At 36.9% G+C, this 20,456-nt stretch overlaps 1 protein-coding gene across 2 annotated transcripts; it reads right to left on the bottom strand.

Moving 5' to 3' along the window:
- Positions 1-20,405, bottom strand: LOC128693686 (ubiquitin domain-containing protein UBFD1). 2 transcript variants are annotated; one of them, XM_053783477.2, is made up of 7 exons: positions 20,314-20,405; positions 17,955-18,127; positions 17,440-17,566; positions 17,056-17,207; positions 16,406-16,534; positions 3,804-3,992; positions 1-1,932 (listed from the first exon to the last, which is right to left on the bottom strand). In XM_053783477.2, the coding sequence occupies exons 1-7, from the start codon at positions 20,333-20,335 to the stop codon at positions 1,831-1,833; spliced, it is 894 nt and encodes a 297-aa protein (XP_053639452.1). In that variant the 5' UTR covers positions 20,336-20,405; the 3' UTR covers positions 1-1,830. The 2 variants fall into 2 exon arrangements, with proteins under 2 accessions (XP_053639452.1, XP_053639453.1); XM_053783478.2 differs by lacking the exon at positions 20,314-20,405 and adding an exon at positions 20,223-20,300 and having other exon boundaries at positions 1,680-1,932.
- Positions 20,406-20,456: the final 51 nt, after the last annotated feature.

Raw genomic sequence — 20,456 nt, 5'->3', positions numbered from 1 at the left:
ACAAGGTTTGTCTTAGGATGGTAATGCAACAAGTGATCCAACGTGATAGGCTCAATTCATCAATGACAGAACTTGAATAACGAACAATAAGTAGACGTCACCCTGCCTCGGTGGGAGATGGCCAGTGTATTAAAAAGAAAAAAAAAAAGTGGACTTCAGCATCCACACAGCCTATGTTTCCATCAATGAAATTTAACAATAAATGCTTAGGCATCTACAAGATTCATGCTTTGGAGAGGACTGACCTCTTGTCTCAATAATATTTGTACATACAGATAAAATTTTTAATGGCAGGTAACTAACCACCCATAGAAAGAACCTTCATCCTATGCCTAATCTCAATACACTGAGTATTAAAATTACATAAATCGCATTACCGAGAATATATTGCATTTCCAAATACTGTATATTAATACACATTCTACGTATTTTTGTGAGTTACTAATACAAATACAAATTACTGACACAGCTGCTGCGAGTATAGCATACAAAAAGGAAAAGCAACATTAGCATTATACAAAAATTTTTAGTGTTATTATCTGAATATTTTATCATTGTCAGCTCTAATGTCTATTTCACAAACTGTTTTGCTCTTGCTTTTCTCTTTCCTATTTTCCATTTTACCAATTTTTTAGCACTCTCCTATACCTTTCTGTAATTATTTATAACTTCTTACAATACCTTCTTCAAATATTAATCTCTCAAAATGCCCATATCCAATCCGACTATTCATATTTTGAGAAAATCAAGGCAATTACAGTCTAGACTTCAATATTATCTTACAGTAAGATATTCCTCTTACTTTTGTAATATCCACCTCAAAAAACAGTATGGTAACTTTCTAAAGTTATAAATAACAAAACAATAGCTCATAACACTAAGTCTTAAATACAAAATAATGCACTTAATGATTCTCAGAAGTTCTCTGGTGGGGGGGGGTGAAAAGCCTGTGTTTGTAAGGTATAAATGTGCGCAAGTTACTCTGAAAAATTTCACAAAGCTCAAAAATGGCAAATTTACTGGCTCAGAAGCAATTTATGTTTGAACTCCAAAGAGTGAGTTAAAAGATGAGTGAAAAATTAGGTACACAAATTTGTCTCAGGTATTTGGTAGTGATTTTTTTTTATATAGTTTTCCATCCTTTTTCTTGCATTTATAAACCACCAAAAGCTGTTGTACGTAAAACATGTAAAAAATCTTTACTCTTCCTCCTATCGCATTTTCTTTAGATTATTGTACTGTACTAGATGAAGCCTTGTTTTGTTATCAATCTATTTATTCTTAAGCACCATGTGATAAAAAATATTGGCTCTAAGACTAATTTAAGTTCTCACATAACATGAGCAACAAAAATATAGAAAGCTTGCTGAAAAATCACAATGCTTAACACAGTTTACATCACTTTCCCTCCAACCCTCTTTTATGGCCAATAGTAGCCCTAGCACTGCAGATGGAACTTTTAGCCTCCATATCAACTTTTTAAACAATAACATAATGAACATTTGATCTTACAATTTTTAAAAACTTGCATGGTACAACTGCTCCTATTTCAAGCAGTTGAAGTGGGTAGAAAGTGAGAAAAATGGAGTTATGTCCTTCCAGCTGGAAAATTAGTGCAAGATTCACAAGGTAAATAACAGGCAAAGCACAATATCATTTAGGATAATATATTGGTATAGTCTTCCTATTGCATACATTCCCAACCTTCTACCTCACGGATGTTTAGTGCAAGGTCCTGAAGTTCCATCTGCTCCTACTAAGGCAGAAAATATGATCATGATGAACCAATAAAAATGTGTTTGTGATGAAAACCCTAATGTCCCCTTAACATTACCACTTGCCAAGAACTGTGTCTCTAATGGCATCAACATACTGTGCAGGAACCCAGTAGATCCAGTAGCGTGAGGCTTCTGTTGGCCCCAGCTGCAGTCCCTGTAACAAATAGTTATTCAGCTAGTGAAATAAATTAATGTTTAGTAGTTAATACTTAACCCTTTCAGGGTCCGTCCCGTAGATCTACGGCTTTACGTTAAGGGTCCAAACCGTAGATCTACGCCATGAGCTCAGCTCACTCTGATAAACTGTGAGTGGTACATTTGGGCCTAGATATGAGAGAATACATCTATGTGGTATGTGTGCACCACATAAAACAGATCCTGCAGCACACTGTGTATAATGAGAGAAAAAAATGAAATCATGATTTTTCGATTAAAACAGCAACTTTGCAGTGTTTTTTCGTATGTTTTTTATAGTTGTATTTGCGATTTCTTGGTCTCATTTGATAGAATGGAAGACATATTACAGAAATAGAGATGATTTTGATTGGTTTTAGCACTGGAAATGGCTTGAAACTGAGCTCAAAGTAGCAGAAATGTTAAATTTTTGCCGATATTCAAGAGTAAACAAACGACCTCACACGTCTAATACACATCAGCTGGTGGGTCTAATATACATTCACAAATATGGTGATGATATTTATACAATTATTACAGTATTGCATAACAGTAAATCTTCTATTTTTTGGTGTGAATAAAAATTCATTATGTGAATAAAAAATCAAAATGGAATTTATTTGTAAAGCCTCAAAACATAACTAATGAACAGAGGAAATGTTAGTTTAGTGCCAGGAATGCCTACATTGTTCATTCTGGACCCTATTTTGAAATTGGAATATTTTGAACTTTGTGTTAAATTGGCCAAATTAACAATTTCCGATCACTTTATTTTGTAGTTGAAACAGTTGACTTGGCGATTTCTTGTGCTCAATCGATAGAATAGAAGTAATACTAGTGAAATAGCTAAGAATTTGGTTGACTGGAATAATGTAATTGGCCTAAAATGGGAGTCAAAGTCGGCAAAATTGCCGATTCGTAAATATCGCTGACACATCAAAATTCGCGAGAGCATAATTTCGTCAATTTTCCACCAAATTTCGTACTTTTTGTTTTATTACCTTCACAAAAAGATTCTCTACGATTTCATAAGAAAAAATAACAAATTTTTTTTTTGAAAATTCTTGGACACTGGTGCGTGACTCCAGATTTGGGCCTTGGACCCTGAAAGGGTTAATGATGGATGCAGAAATGGAAATAAGTTACTTTGGCTTTTTTGGGTTATCCTACATTCTCTACACACATGCTGCTATGTATGATAATCTTTGATACTGTATTTGTGTATACCTGAATAAACTTACTTACATGGGGAGGAAATCTTAAGCTCAAGATATTTCACACACTATGCACCATCAGGAGCTATGCAATGTTGCAAAACTAGCAACAGATAGTAGGGGAAAAATTCTGTACGAGGCAAGGCAGAAGCGTGAAGCATCAGGTCATGTCACAGTGGAGTCACGCTCTTACAACACGCAAGGTTTACAGAGGAAGGAAGAATCCTTTTCCACTTCCCCTTTGAGTATTATCATTATTATTATTATTTTTACTTAAGTATTTACAGTAAAATTAAGTGGAATTCTCAGCATGTGTAAACATATGGATATCCCAGTGATAATGAGCCATCATTTTCAGAAGGAACTTTTCTTGTCATAGGCTACAACAGTAAAGCACCTGCACTACCAAATACTATACATAAAAGTTGTGTATAGTGCTAAGCCAAATAGGTCATACAGCACTAAACAAGCAGGAAAAGGTATATGCAGGGAAAGGCAAGAGAGAAAAGTCAAAGCTGGATGATTATGCTCTAGCCCTAAAACAATTATCAGGTACAGAGTGCTAAAAATTTTATAAAACTGTCACTGTGATCCAAACTAGATAAAAAGACTGAAGTTCACTTTAAATCTTACTTACCATAATGTGATATTGTTCATAACCTTCTATTGCTTCTGAAACAACTTGCCGGATGTGATTCATGTTGATTTTTTCAGTGCGTTCCTTAGTGCCAATCCATATCTGATCTAGCTCTAATTTAAATGTGAGTCGAACCTTCCCTCCATGTTTGTTAACCATCCCAGATAGTGGATATGACGGCAATACATCCTGAAGAATGTAAACACATGAAAGCAAAATAAAATTTATACACAGATTTTTTTTTCAACACGTCGGTCATGTCCCACTGAGGCAGGGTGACCCAAAAAGAAAGAAAATCCCAAAAAGGAATATACTTTCATCATCATTCAGCACTTTCACCTCACTCATACATAATCACTGTTTTTGCATAGGCGCTCAGATATGACAGTTTAGAAGTCCCTCCAAACTGCCAATATCCCAAACCCCTCCTTAAAGTGCAGGCACTGTACTTCCCATTTCCATCTGAAGTAGGGTGACCCCCAAAAAAAGAAGAAATGCATTCACCATCATTCATCCAATCCCGGTCTTACCAGAAGGGTGGTGATATCAGTTATAATGACCCTCTCAACTACAATATCCTCATTGAATTATATAGAGTACTATAGATGTATTCCCAGACATGGTACAGTGAACCCAATATAAAATGCAAACAATTCCACATTTCTTGATACATGTTTAGCAAAGAGGGGTGTTAATGTTGCAGTTTAAAAACTGTAGTGTAAAGCACCCTTCTGGCAAGACAGTGATGGAGTGAATGATGGTGAAAGTTTTTCTTTTTCGGGCCACCCTGCCTTGGTGGGAATCGGCCAGTGTGATAAAAAAAAAAAAAAAAAAAAATGTTTAGCAAGCAAACAAACAAAATAAGATGACAGTAATGACAAAGACGAAGAAGAATAGGAACGTCACTGTCTTAAAAACTGTAAGTCTACAAGTCAGAGCTTACATACACTATGCCCTGAAAGCTTAATAGTTGCCAACATTACTCAACATTTAAACAGGAAGTAACAGATGAGGTTATGAACAGTACTATGTGCCCAGTGGATACGGGCCCTCCATAAAAATTAATTGTGCACACAGATTCACAAATGATGCTTCTGCTGACACATCATCCCTAATATTAAGTGGAAAAATTCAACATCTGTACAGGTCTCCCTCAACATTCATGTTTTCAACTTTCACGGGCTTCACACATTCGTAAATTCCCAACCGCCAAATTCCCAGCCACCAAATTCCCAGCCGCCAAATCATATTTAAGTTTCCCGCCACCTGCGAGTCCCTACTACCCTCCCTCCGACCCCCACAACTGGCAGCCAGCCCTCGCACCACTCAGTGTGGTGAGTGTTTTGTTTATTCATTATTTACTATTAAACTACAGTATAAATAATGTAAACCCATTCATGACTGCATATTGGAATGGCTATTCGAACAGGTATTAGACGGTGACATCATGCGTTTACTCTTTAACACTGCAAAGAATTAAACATTTCTGCTACAGCTAATAATAACAATAGTAATAATAATAATAATAATAATAATAATAATAATAATAATAATAATAATAATAATAATAATAATAATAATATTGGCAGTTTGGAGGGATATGTTGTGTATCTTTATATGTATATGCTTCTAAACTGTTGTATTCTGAGCACCTCTGCAAAAACAGTGATAATGTGTGAGTGTGGTGAAAGTGTTGAATGATGATGAAAGTATTTTCTTTTTGGGGATTTTCTTTCTTTTTTGGGTCACCCTGCCTCGGTGGGAGACGGCCGACTTGTTGAAAAAAAAAAAAAAAATAAAATAATAATAATAATAATAATAATAATAATAATAATAATAATAATAATAAATATGATATAATTGAAGAAGGAAATTGTACAAAAATACGAGGGAGTGGTTGACACATCGTCAGTGTGACTTTGTTTATTCTGGAGTGAACATTAGTCTCCCTGCTCTTCCAAACATTTCACAATAATTCATTGTGTTTGGTGCTTGTAGATTGAGTGTGACTGGAGTGGTAGAGGCAGTGATTGAGGCAATGGTATTTAATAACATACATGTTAATAATAATATATGTTATTAATAATATGTACTATTATTATTTATAACATATATGTTATTAAATACATACATGTTAATAATAATACATGTTATTAATAATAACATGTACTATTATTATTTATAACATTTTTTTTTTTCAACAAGTCGGCCGTCTCCCACCGAGGCAGGGTGACCCAAAAAAGAAAGAAAATCCCCAAAAAGAAAATACTTTCATCATCATTCAACACTTTCACCACACTCGCACATTATCACTGTTTTTGCAGAGGTGCTCAGAATACAACAGTTTAGAAGCATACACATATAAAGATACACAACATATCCCTCCAAACTGCCAATATCCCAAACCCCTCCTTTAAAGTGCAGGCATTGTACTTCCCATTTCCAGGACTCAAGTCCGACTATATGAAAATAACCGGTTTCCCTGAATCCCTTCACTAAATATTACCCTGCTCACACTCCAACAGATCATCAGGTCCCAAGTACCATTCATCTCCATTCACTCCTATCTAACATGCTCACTCACGCTTGCTGGAAGTCCAAGTCCCTTGCCCACAAAACCTCCTTTACCCCCTCTCTCCAACCCTTTCGAGGACGACCCCTACCCCGCCTTCCTTCCCCTATAGATTTATATGCTTTTCATGTCATTCTACTTTGATCTATTCTCTCTAAATGACCAAACCACCTCAACAACCCCTCTTCTGCCCTCTGACTAATACTTTTATTAACTCCACACCTTTTCCTAATTTCCACACTCCGAATTTTCTGCATAATATTTACACCACACATTGCCCTTAAATAGGACATCTCCACTGCCTCCAACCGTCTCCTTGCTGCTGCATTTACCACCCAAGCTTCACACCCATATAAGAGTGTTGGTACTACTATACTTTCATACATTCCCTTCTTTGCCTCCATAGATAACGTTTTTTGACTCCACATATACCCCAACGCACCACTCACCTTTTTTCCCTCATCAATTCTATGATTAACCTCATCCTTCATAAATCCATCCGCTGACACGTCAACTCCCAAGTATCTGAAAACGTTCACTTCTTCCATACTCCTCCTCCCCAATTTGATATCCAATTTTTCTTTATCTAAATCATTTGACACCCTCATCACTTTACTCTTTTCTATGTTCACTTTCAACTTTCTACCTTTACACACATTCCCAAACTCATCCACTAACCTTTGCAATTTTTCTTTAGAATCTCCCATAAGCACAGTATCATCAGTAAAAAGTAACTGTGTCAATTCCCATTTTGAATTTGATTCCCCAAAATTTAATCCCACCCCTCTCCCGAACACCCTAGCATTTACTTCCTTTACAACCCCATCTATAAATATATTAAACAACCATGGTGACATTACACATCCCTGTCTAAGACCTACTTTTACCAGGAAGTAGTCTCCCTCTCTTCTACACACCCTAACCTGAGCCTAACTATCCTCATAAAAACTCTTTACAGCATTTAATAACTTACCACCTATTCCATATACTTGCAACATCTGCCACATTGCTCCTCTATCCACTCTATCATATGCCTTTTCTAAATCCATAAATGCAATAAAAACTTCCCTACCTTTATCTAAATACTGTTCACATATATGCTTCAATGTAAACATTTGATCTATACATCCCCTACCCACTCTGAAACCTCCTTGCTCATCCGCAATCCTACATTCTATCTTACCTCTAATTCTTTCAAATATAACCCTACTGTACACTTTTCCTGGTATACTCAGTAAACTTATTCCTCTATAATTTTTACAGTCTCTTTTGTCCCCTTTCCCTTTATATAAAGGGACTATACATGCTCTCCGCCAATCCCTAGGTACCTTCCCCTCTTTCATACATATATTAAACAGAAGTACCAACCACTCCAACACTATATCCCTCCCCTGCTTTTAACATTTCTGTCATGATCCCATCAGTTCCAGCTGCTTTACCCCCTTTCATTTTACGTAATGCCTCACGTAACTCCACCACACTTACATTCTGCTCTTCTTCACTCCTAAAAGATGGTATACCTCCCTGACCAGTGCATGAAATTACTGCCTCTGTTTCTTCCTTAACATTTAAAAGTTCCTCAAAATATTCTCGCCATCTACCTAATACCTCCATCTCCCCATCTACTAACTCCCCTACTCTGTTTTTAACTGACAAATCCATACTTTCCCTAGGCTTTCTTAACTTGTTTAACTCACTCCAAAATTTTTTCTTATTTTCATTAAAATTTCTTGACAGTGCCTCTCCCACTCTATCATCTGCTCTCCTTTTGCACTCTCTCACCACTCTCTTTACCTTTCTTTTACTCTCCATATACGTACTCTGCTCTTCTTATAACACTTCTGCTTTGTAAAAACCTCTCATAAGCTACCTTTTTCTCTTTTATCACACCCTTTACTTCATCATTCCACCAATCACTCCTCTTTCCTCCTGCCCCCACCCTCCTATAACCACAAACTTCTGCCCCACATTCTAATACTGCATTTTTAAAACTATTCCAACCCTCTTCAACCCCCCCACTACTCATCTTTGCACTAGCCCACCTTTCTGCCAATAGTCGCTTATATCTCACCCGAACTTCCTCCTCCCTTAGTTTATACACTTTCACTTCCCTCTTACTTGTTGTTGCCACCTTCCTCTTTTCCCATCTACCTCTTACTCTAACTGTAGCTACAACTTAATAATGATCCCATATATCAGTTGCCCCTCTATAAACATGTACATCCTGGAGCCTACCCATCAACCTTCTATCCACCAATACATAATCTAATAAACTACTTTCATTAAGTACTACATCATACCTTGTATATTTATTTATCCTCTTTTTCATAAAATATGTATTACTTATTACCAAATCTCTTTCTACACATAGCTCAATTAAAGGCTCCCCATTTACATTTACCCCTGGCACCCCAAATTTACCTACTACTCCCTCCATAACATTTTTACCCACTTTAGCATTGAAATCCCCAACCACCATTACTCTCACACTTGCTTCAAAACTCCCCACGCATTCACTCAACATTTCCCAAAATCTCTCTCTCTCCTCTACACTTCTCTCTTCTCCAGGTGCATACACGCTTATTGTAACCCACTTTTCACATCCAATCTTTATTTTACTCCACATAATCCTTGAATTAATTCATTTATAGTCCCTCTTTTCCTGCCATAGCTTATCCTTCAACATTATTGCTACTCCTTCTTTAGCTCTAACCATTTGAAACCCCTGACCTAATCCCATTTATTCCTCTCCACTGAAACTCTCCCACCCCCTTCAGCTTTGTTTCACTTAAAGCCAGGACATCCAGCGTCTTCTCATTCATAACATCCACAATCATCTCTTTCTTATCATCTGCACAACATCCACGCACATTCAGACTTCCCACTTTGACAATTTTCTTCTTCTTATTCTTTTTAGTAATCTTTACAGGAAAAGGGGTTACTAGCCCATTGTTCCCGGCATTTTAGTTGACTTTTACAACACGCATGGCTTACGGAGGAAAGATTCTTATTCCACTTCCCCATGGATATAAAAGGAAAAGTAATAAGACCAAGAACTATTAAGATAAAATCAAAGAAAACTCAGATGAGTGTGTATACATAAATGTGTACATGTATGTGTAGTGTGACCTAAGTGTAAGTAGAAGTAGCAAGACATACCTGTAATCTTGCATATTTATGAGACAGACATATAACATATATGTTATTAAATACCACTGCCTCAACCGCTGAATTATTGTGAAATGTTTGGAAGAGCAGGGAGACTAATGTTCACTCCAGCAAAAACAAAGTCACACTGACGATGTGTCAACCACTCCCTCGTATTTTTGTACAATTTCCTTCTTCAATTATATTGTATTTATTATTATTATTATTATTATTATTATTATCATTATTATTACTATTGTTATTATTAGCAATAGCAGAAATGTTCGATTCTTTGCAGTGTACAAAAGTAAACACATGATGTCACTGTCACCGTCTAATACCTTTCCTAATAGCCATTCCAATATGCAGTCATGGATGAGTTTACATTATTTATTCTGTAGTTTAATAGCAAATAATGAACAAACAAAACACTCACCACACTGAGTGGTGGGAGGGCTGGCTGCCAGTTGCGGGGGTCGGAGGGAGGGTAGTAGGGACTCACAGTGGTGGAGTCTGTGTTATTTAACCCTTTGACTGTCGAAGGGCCCAATCCTGAAGTTGCTCCTGGTGTCGCAAAATATTCGAAAAAAAAAAAATTATTTTTTCTTATGAAATGATAGAGAATCTTTTCCCGATTGTAAAGACACCAAAAAAACGAAATTTGATGGAAAACTGACGGAATTACGCTCTCGCGAAGTTAGCGACTTCGGCGATATTTAAAAATTGGCAATTTCGCCCACTTTGAGCCCTATTTTCGGCTAATTCCGTTATTCCAGTCAACCAAACTCATAACTATTTCTTCAGAACTCTATTTTTTCTATCGATTGAGCACAAGAAACTTCCCATTTACCGATTTCAACTACCCAATAACATGGTCAGAAATTTGCAATTTGGCCAATTTCACGAAAATTAAAAAATACGACAATTTCAAAATAAGGTCCAGAATGAACAATGCAGACATTCCTGGCTCTAAAATAAGATTTTTTGTTCATCAGTCATGTCTCCAGGTCCCTGTGATATTACTCTTGCTTTTTATTTTGAAATTTTATTCAAACAAAAAATAGAAGATTTACTGTTATGCAGACTACTGCAATACTGTAATAATTGTAAAAATTACATCAACCCATTCATGACTGCGTATTAGAATGGCTATTTGGACATTTATTGGACAATGACATCATTTGTTTACTTTTGAACATCGGCAAAAATCAAACATTTCCTGTACTTTGTGCTCCATTTCCAGGTTCTTTTTATAGTAAAATTAATCAAAATCACCTCCATTTCTATAATATAGTTTCCATTCTATCAAATGAGACCATGAAAACGAGAATACAACCACAAATACTATACGAAAATAGACCACAAAGTCGGCATTTTAATTAAAAAAAACGGTCGGAGTTTTTTTTTTCTCATTATGCACTGCGTGCTCCAGGATTTTTTTTATGTGGTGCACACTGACCACACAGACCCATTCTCTCACATGTGGGCCTACTAGCTTTCTCCTGCCTGATTTGAAGCCGCTAGAATTTATGAGTATATATACGTCAAACACGGTACCTTACAAACGTATATATACGGCCGTGACAGTCAAAGGGTTAACCCTTTGACTGTTTCAGGCCCCTTTCTGAAACTGTCATTCTATGTTGCCAAATATTCGAAAAAAAAAATTATTTTTTCTTATGAAAATGTTAGGAATATTTTTCTGAGTGTTTTAAGCCTAAAATTTTTTTTTTGCCATCAGTACTTACCGAGATATAGAGCCGCAAAGTTTGCAGAAAGTGACGTGCGTACGGCAACAGCGGTGACTGCCGCCCACCCGGTATTCTTTTATTTACTCTAATTCAAAGGTTTCTTGCATTTTTCAATATTTTTCTTTTCCAAGTAACTTATGTGGCCTGTGAGACCAATGTAAGGTGCAATGTTCAAATATACACTCATTGTTTACAACACAATAACTGAACAAACTTTATCACTATTAGTTTGTGTAAACACTTTGTTTACACAAACAAACAATACAAAACAATGTTTATTACTATTGTTCCATAATATATATACATATGTACAGTCACCGAACATGTTCCTAGCACTGCTGCAGCTTGTGGAACTCTTTGAAACATGGGTATATGCAGAGGGGCACTTGACACTCTTCACACATAAAACGAGTGTCTCTGCGTGTTTGTGGGCGTTTTGTGGTATGTGTACATACATAACACCTCTTCTGAGAATTTTTCTTGGCAGTAGTAGGAGGCAGTTGTATGGGGTAGTGATCACCAGGCCTGAAACGAGATTGCGTGTGTGGGTAATTTCGTGGGTGCTGGTCTATTGCAGGTGATGCTCCTTGGTACTTTGCGATTATTTGTCTGATTACTGACAAACAAAATTCACCATATTTTGGTGTTTTGTTGGTATATGTTATAAGCATTTAGCATAGAGATATCAACAAGATGGAAAAAAAGTTTTATATACCACTTATAACTCTTGCGTACACCGTCTGCAAACCCAATCTGCATGTCACATTTGTCCACTAAGCGCATATTGAGGTTGTAGTCCATGACAGCTGCAGGCTTTAGAATGGGTTCATTGGTCTCTCTGTTGTGCCTGCCACTGTGTGCCATTTCGTTTCGGTGAACTGATGTCAACAATGTGACATCACGTTTGTCATGCCACCGAAATGCCATGATGTCACTGGCAGCAAAGGCTTGCACCTCACCTCTGCAAGTGCCAGCGTTGAACCTTGGCATATGTTTACGATTACCACGCACTGTGCCACACACGTCTGTCAAGTTCACTCACAAGAAATCACTGAGTAAGGGGCTTGTGTACCAGTTATCAGCAAATAACATATGCCCCTTACCAAGATATGGTTCCATCATTGTTCGAACCACATCACCAGAGATACCCAATTACTTCATGGTATCTCTCAAAGTATTACTGCCAGTGTACACAATGATATCCAAAACTAGACCACTTCTGCAATCAAACAGTACAAATAGCTTTATACCAAAGCGTTTCCTCTTGCTTGGTATATATTGCTTGAATGTAAATATTATGCAAAAAATTCGGAGTGTGGAAATTAGGAGAAGGTGTGGAGTTAATAAAAGTATTAGTCAGAGGGCAGAAGAGGGGTTGTTGAGGTGGTTTGGTCATTTAGAGAGAATGGATCACAGTAGAATGACATGGAAAGCATATAAATCTATAGGGGAAGGAAGGCGGGGTAGGGGTCGTCCTCGAAAGGGTTGGAGAGAGGGGGTAAAGGAGGTTTTGTGGGTAAGGGGCTTGGATTTCCAGCAAGCGTGCGTGAGCGTGTTAGATAGGAGTGAATGGAGACGAATGGTACTTGGGACCTGACGATCTGTTGGAGTGTGAGCAGGGTAATATTTAGTGAAGGGATTCAGGGAAACCGGTTATTTTCATATAGTCGGACTTGAGTCTTGGAAATGGGAAGTACAATGCCTGCACTTTAAAGGAGGGGTTTGGGATATTGGCAGTTTGGAGGGATATGTTGTGTATCTTTATATGTGTATGCTTCTAGACTGTTGTATTCTGAGCACCTCTGCAAAAACAGTGATAATGTGCGAGTGTGGTGAAAGTGTTGAATGATGATGAAAGTATTTTCTTTTTGGGGATTTTCTTTCTTTTTTGGGTCACCCTGCCTCGGTGGGAGACGGCCGAATTGTTGAAAAAAAAAAAAAAAAAAATCAATAACAAGCTTCCTGAAGGGATAAAAATACATGCAGCACTTTTGTTTCAGGTACATAAACACATTTCTGATCTTATATAACCTGTCGCTTCTGTCAGGCCTGGTTTTGTCTGAAAAGTGTAACATATGTAACAATATCAGGAAACGATTGACACCTATAATGTCACTAAAACCTGGAGTTGAAATCAGGCGTTCTGTTGCCCAGTATGTGGTGACAGTGTGCTTATACACATGTGGCATAAGCATTATTGTGGCAAAAAACAGGTACATCTCTGCCACAGTTGTCTCCTTCCACTTGTGCAGCCGTGATTTTGGTGAGAGAATTGTATTTGCCATGGTGTAATCATAGTATGTGTTTGTTTCCCTGACAATGATGTCCATCAGGGGTTCATCGAAGAATAACTCAAAGCAGTCCAGTTCACTAGCATTGTTCCCAAGTGGACATGATGGCTTCATTCCACTTTGTGTTTCATCAGTCACGGGGACTGAGAACAAACTCGTCACCGTCCTGCCAATCCCAGATGCGGTATGCTGGTGGGTTCTGGATATTGTACCGTGGTTGTGGTTGTGCAGGTTGTGGGAGTGTGGGGTTGGGTGAGGCTGGTTGTTGTGCAGAGTCAGCAGCGTGGGTAGTAGCGTGGCCCGCTGATGGTGCCACATGGGCCGTGCCACCCTATCACAACCACTGCCTGCTCCCTCACTCACATCATTCATACCCATCGTAACAATATCGTCATCTTCACTATCAGGTCATGGTGTAGGGCCACAGGATGTGCTCCCAGAGTTTCTCCTTCCCCTTGGAACAACATATGAAACACTACCAGACCGCATGCTACGTCGTACATACTGCCGCTTCACTGGGGAATATTCACCCTCACTGTCACTAGAACTGCTTTCAATGACCTTGAAATCACTATCACTATCACATTCACTGCTAACATCTGAGTGTTGTACACGACCAAATAGTTTCCTCTTTCGTCCTGGTACAGGCGAACGTGAACGTCAACAAGCCGGCCCAGCACCAGAGGTGGAAGGTTGTGGGTCATCTGGGTTTTCATTACTAATTATGTTATCCTGGGCACTCTTTCCGGTAACACTCACTTCAAAACCCTGGAATTCACTGTCACTGACATTTTCATTGCTGTTAGAGTTATCACTTGGGAACAAAAGACCTCCAATCCACCGAGGAGTGAGGAACTTCTTACCGAGAGGCATGGTGAAAATGGACTAACAAGATGGCGTTCCCACAATGCACCGCTGGGTCCCAGATTTTTTTCACAGGGTGCACACCGACCACTGAGACCCATTCTCTCTCATGTAGGCCTACCAGGCCTTTCCCGCTTGATTTGAAGCCGCTAGAATTTGTGCGTATAAATACATCAGGAACATTGGCTCATAAGATGTATTTATATGGCATAAACAGTCAAAGGGTTAATAACATACATGTTGTTAACATACATGTTATTAAATAACATACGTTATTAAAGCATAACATGTATATATTTAGTACAATTTACGACGTTTTCATGTATTTTATGATTATTCATGGTTCAACAAGTTAAGGAAGCAGTATTGTAATATATTTCCCTACAATACATTGGGGCACCAAACATTCACGGTTTATCAACATTCGCGAGGCTCTTGATCCCCTAACCCTCGCAAATGTTGAGGGAGACCTGTATCCCAAACATAAAAAAATACATTAAAAAGACATTCTAACAAATATACAAAATTTAAATATTAACATATAATGCAAGCATGTCAAATAAAAAATAAATGAAGCTCCTTAACCCTTTCAGGGTCCAGAGGCCAAATTTCAAAGTGTGCACCAGGGTCCAAGAATTAAAAAAAAAATAATTGTTATTTTTTCTTATGAAATGGTAGAGAATCTTTTCCTGAAGGTAAAAAACAAAAAGTACGAAATTTGGTGGAAAACTGATGAAATTATGCACTCGCGAATTTTGATGTGTCGGCGATATTTACGCATCGGCGATTATACCGACTTTGACTCCCATTTTAGGGCAATTACAGTATTCCAGTCAACCAAATTCTTAGCTATTTCACTAGTATTACTTCTATTCTATTGATTGAGCACAAGAAGTCGCCAAGTCGACTGTTTCAACAACAAAATAAAGTGACCGGAAATTGGTAATTTGGCCAATTTAATGCAAGTTCAAAATATTCCAATTTCAAAATAGGGTCCAGAATAAACAATGCAGGCATTCCTGGCATTAAACTAACATTTCCTCTGTTCATTAGTTACGTTTTGCAGGCTTTACAAATGAATTCCATTTTCATTTTTTATTCACAATGAATTTTTATTCAAACTAAAAAATAGAAGATTTCTCAGTAGTAGTACCAGTTCCTAGTAACCAGTGTACCAGTAGATGACTCACTACCAACCGTCTGTGTGAATCATTGACTGTATTCATATTGCTGCTGACCATAGCAGGATTTCAAACACCCTCACCCGTAGGCACTATGGGTCAGTCGTAGTTAGCCAGCAGAGAGACAGGTCGGCTGTTGGCGCTTCCCATACTTCCCGTTATATATTATACGTACTACCAGCCTACGTGAGTATTTTTACCCATTCACGTATCGAAAACCCACATGACAGATTTACTGTTATGTAATGCTGTAATAATTGTATAAATAATATCACCACACTTGTGAATGTATATTAGACCCCCCAGCTGTCATGCATTAGACTTGTGAGGTCATTTGTTTACTCTTAAACATCGGCAAAAATTTAACATTTCTGCTACTTTGAGCTCAATTTCAAGCCATTTCCAGTACTAAAACCAATCAAAATCATCTCTATTTCCATAGTATATCTTCCATTCTATCAAATGAGACCAAGAAATTGCAAATACAACTATAAAAAACATATGAAAAAAACACTGCAAAGTCGCTGTTTTAATCGAAAATTACGGTCTCAGTTTTTTCTCTCATTATGCACTGTGTGCTGCAGGATTTGTTTTATGTGGTGCACATATACCAAACAGATGTATTCTCTCATATCTAGGCTCAAATTTACTGCTCACAGCTTATCAGAGTGAGCTAAGCTCATGGCGTAGATCTATGGTTTGGACCCTGAACATAAAGCCGTAGATCTACGGCACGGACCCTGAAAGGGTTAAAGTATTTTCAGAACACATACAACTTTCTCTCTCGTAGTGGTACCTTACTGTTCTTAATTCCTGGCATGACATCGTCTGGCAACCCTTTATCAAGAATCTTACGATGGAGTTTTTGTCTACTGAGTGGTTCTTTTGTTGAAGTAGTGGTGCTTGGCTTCTCTGACGAAGCACTCTGCAAGTCAAATAAAAATTATATAAAAAATAAAATCAATAATTATCACACAAACACATGCACACACGCACACAAACACATGCAAATATGTATGTGTGTGTATGTGTGTGTGTCAGCTTGTGCACATGTGCATGCATAAGTGTTTTTTTTATTTGTTTTTGTGCATAATACGAATAAAGATACCAATTACAAAAAGCATACACAATATCTAGATTTACTAATAATCTATGTAATTCTATAGTTACTACATCACTTCAATATCATTTGAAAAATCAAATCTGAGTTTGTCTTCTCAATCCATATTTACCTTCAACCTAAAAAGTCTCTTAAAAATGTTGTATGAAAGTGATGAATATGTCAACATATAATACAATATTCCAAGTTAACATTAAGTATCATAATTATCAAGATGAAAATCCGAGGTATTTTTAAGTTACATAAAATAATACATACTGTATGTAAGCACTGTTATTATTGTATCTTAATGCCAAAAATAATATAACAAGCATTGTATGTCTTACATCTGATTTTGGAGTATTAACACTGACTACATCATCGAGCTTGGAGCCCACTACCATAACCTTAGCCCCTCGTGTTACTCCTAATTCCCTAAGTGTCTTCTCATCTTTGGCCAGCCCTTTGATCATCACTTTTTGCATTGCTGGTAACACATCTGAAAGATAAAAAAAAAATCAAATGAAATAAAAGCACTGTACACAGTACAGATACAGTACAATACACTTTCTTCAATTTATAAAACATAGGATAGTTTACCTTTTGTAAATCTTTTGGTATCTGCCACATGCCACTCAAAATGAATAACATTTTTTAAATTTTTTTACAGCAATACCAGGTGCATGACAAGTTTCTACACTTACTTAGTAACAATGCTGCAAAATACTCACTAATTATCGAACTTAGGTGCTCCTTCAACTGTTTGATTGTGCCATCGAAAGGAAATTCTATATCATATTTTGTCTTATTGTAGACAAGTTTAAAGCTTACTGCTTCCCCAGATGGTAGGGCTTCAGACTGGAGGAAAAGATGAAAGAAAACTTTGTCCAAGTGGGTTGTTTCTAAAAAAAAATTATATTGTATATATAATGTACTGGAAAATGTTTCAAAGGCTGCTGTCAAGTAGCTTAATATGCAGTGTTGATTGACCCATATGAGTTTAGTGTTCTTTTTTTATAATAAGAATTTGTTCATTTAAAAAAATTAATGTATTAATAAAAATGTGTAAATAAGTCAATCATGAAACACCAGTAGTTTGAAATTATAAAGAAAAAAAAAAGGATGTAAAGACAATATTGTCTAAAGGATTTTTTCTAAGATTAAAAATGCATTTTCATAGAAAACACTAAAATTTTCATTAATTGTTAATACAGTACTATCAAGTTAATACTTATACAATACTCACTTGAGTGTCTGGCTTAACCTCATTTGTGTCAGGATGTACTGCTTCTTCTGAGCTCTGTGGTTGGCTGTCTGAAGTTACACCATCAGTTGTATTACCTGCTTCACATGTACTATCTGCAGTAGTTTTGCTGCTCTCACATTCCTTACTATTAGATTTTTCATCACTACTGGTAACTGCACAAGAAAAATTTAGTGTAAGATACAAATAAAAATTTTAACATAGAAACACAAACAGTAATACATTTATGTACTGCAACATAGCCTCAATTTGGAAATGCAAGTATTGAAATATATCTCATTCATCTCCGTTTAAATGTAATGCACAGCTCTAAAAGATATACAAAGACATTTTGACTTGCCATGCCCAAACCTAAAAGAAAAAAAAGCCTGGGGCATGCAATTAATGTTTGCCTAGCAGTCAAGAGGTACACTAGTTGAAAGATTCCCTGCAAGAAGGTATCCATGGGTAATAAGAATGAGCATTCTCTTTAATCTGCAGAGGGCCAAACACCCATATCCTGCCAAACCTTATACAATTTACTGCTCATTTGCTCTTCTCCCATAACATAACTGTACTTTGCCCAGGAAGTCATTGAGGCCTTAGCCTACTGTAGCATGTACTTCATACAATGTTAGGTAAATGGACACAGATGCAACTAATGTGACATTTTATTTTGGCAAAGTTTCACTCTCCAGGGCTTGACAAAGCTCCTGGAGAGCAAAAACTTGCCACAATAAAATGTCACATTAGCTGCATTTGTGTCCATTTACCAAACATTTTGTCAGTAATTCTACCTTTATTACTACATCACACAAATCATTTCTCCATGACTACTCATTTATTACCCAAGGCCAACAGAGCTCCACTTCCTTGTGCCTGGAATGGTTATGAGTCAGCCATTCCTGAATGCTCTAGGCCAAAAAATGTACAATGGTATACTGCTCCAGGGCTAACAGTGTGGCCTGGTGGGGCACATAAATCTTCAGGATGATTTGGATAGGATGATCTGGGTAAAGTGACAAAACCACTTCTATTTGGATAAATGTAAGACCCTAATCCCTGTGGAAGAAAACAGCTCTAATATCAATAAACTAAACAGCATAAACTAATCTAAATAATATAAAATAAACAGCACAAAAATATACAAGAACATTTGATTAGAGTAAATCTGAAGAAAAGGTAATAGTGCATAAAGTGTTCACAATAAAGCTTGTACATTACTTTATTTTGTATCAAGAATTTTAAGTACAGTATCATATTGTTTGCTATGACTGGTTAAACATGTTGACTAGCTCAAACACTAACCTTTGATTAGTCCTGATGTAGCATTTGAGACAAAATAAAGGATCTTTGATGAGTTAGACACAAGTGCAACAGTTGGGTATTTTTATTATTAAAATGTCTTGCCTATGCTGTAGGCTTCATCAGGCTGAGGGACTGACCACCTCAAACTATTTCTAAAAGGTCAATGGACTAACTGCATCATCTTTACCTCACCACTCCTCCTGTTGCCTACAATACATTCTCCTCTGTATTTGACAGATGGAGCCAACTTTGTAGGTAAAACATTTCAACAATAAAGATGCCCAACTGTTGCACGTGTCTTACTCATTAAATTGTCAGTATTTATGTTATTTTCAACATAAAAGATCATTTTTAATAACTCCCTACATAAAAAATTTCATATGAAAAAACTTTATTCTGTGGTGTAAATAGGCAGTAAGTTATCAAAAAATATTCATATATGTCCAAATTACAGAGGAATGGTCTTATACTAAAATATATTTTAAGATTTTACTCAATATATGTTTACAGATATATTAGAACACTGAACCTAAACTTAGTACTATACTTTTAATATCAATTAATTTAGGTAGAGACTATAAATAGGACAAATTTGCAGATTTTAACAATTTAACTACTGAGTGTAGAAATTCTCCTAAGATCTTTCTAGAATGTACCAATTCGTGAAAAATTAAAAAAATAAAAAAATTCAATCCCGAGCATATTTCCTGAGGGAAGACAGTAGGCCTAAGGAGGATATGTAGGCCTTGAGTAATAGCGGCCTATAATCGCTTTCGTATAATTAAAAATGACTACGCAATTTGTAATCATTATAGTTTAAATACAAATCCTTTATATATACACTGTAAATGAATTTTTACACTGCGTGACAAAACAAAATAAATCATCAAATAAAGAGGAATAAAGTTCCATGTGCCTTGTCATCACAACAGCTGATCACCTCACCAGCCTCTACCTCTCTACCTTTAACCTTCATCTACTGTCTTTAAGTGCCATATTAGCGGGTGAGCAGCCATCCCTGCAGTCAAGCGGGGCGGTGAGCACTGATAGTCACCTTCCTTCTCCTCGTTGGACATAGTGAGTGAGAGTGAGAGTGAGAGTGAGTGAGAGTGAGCAGCCACGGCACAAAATGCGTTGCTCCACCAAAACAACAACAATCATATCAGAACCTATCTAACTTCACCCCGCCCAAAAATA

This window comes from Cherax quadricarinatus, chromosome 34 (assembly GCF_038502225.1).
Source record: "Cherax quadricarinatus isolate ZL_2023a chromosome 34, ASM3850222v1, whole genome shotgun sequence".
Classification (NCBI taxonomy): Eukaryota; Metazoa; Arthropoda; class Malacostraca; order Decapoda; family Parastacidae; genus Cherax; species Cherax quadricarinatus.
Note: the sequence above shows the minus strand (reverse complement) of the source record. Positions and strands in the feature narration are given on the sequence as shown.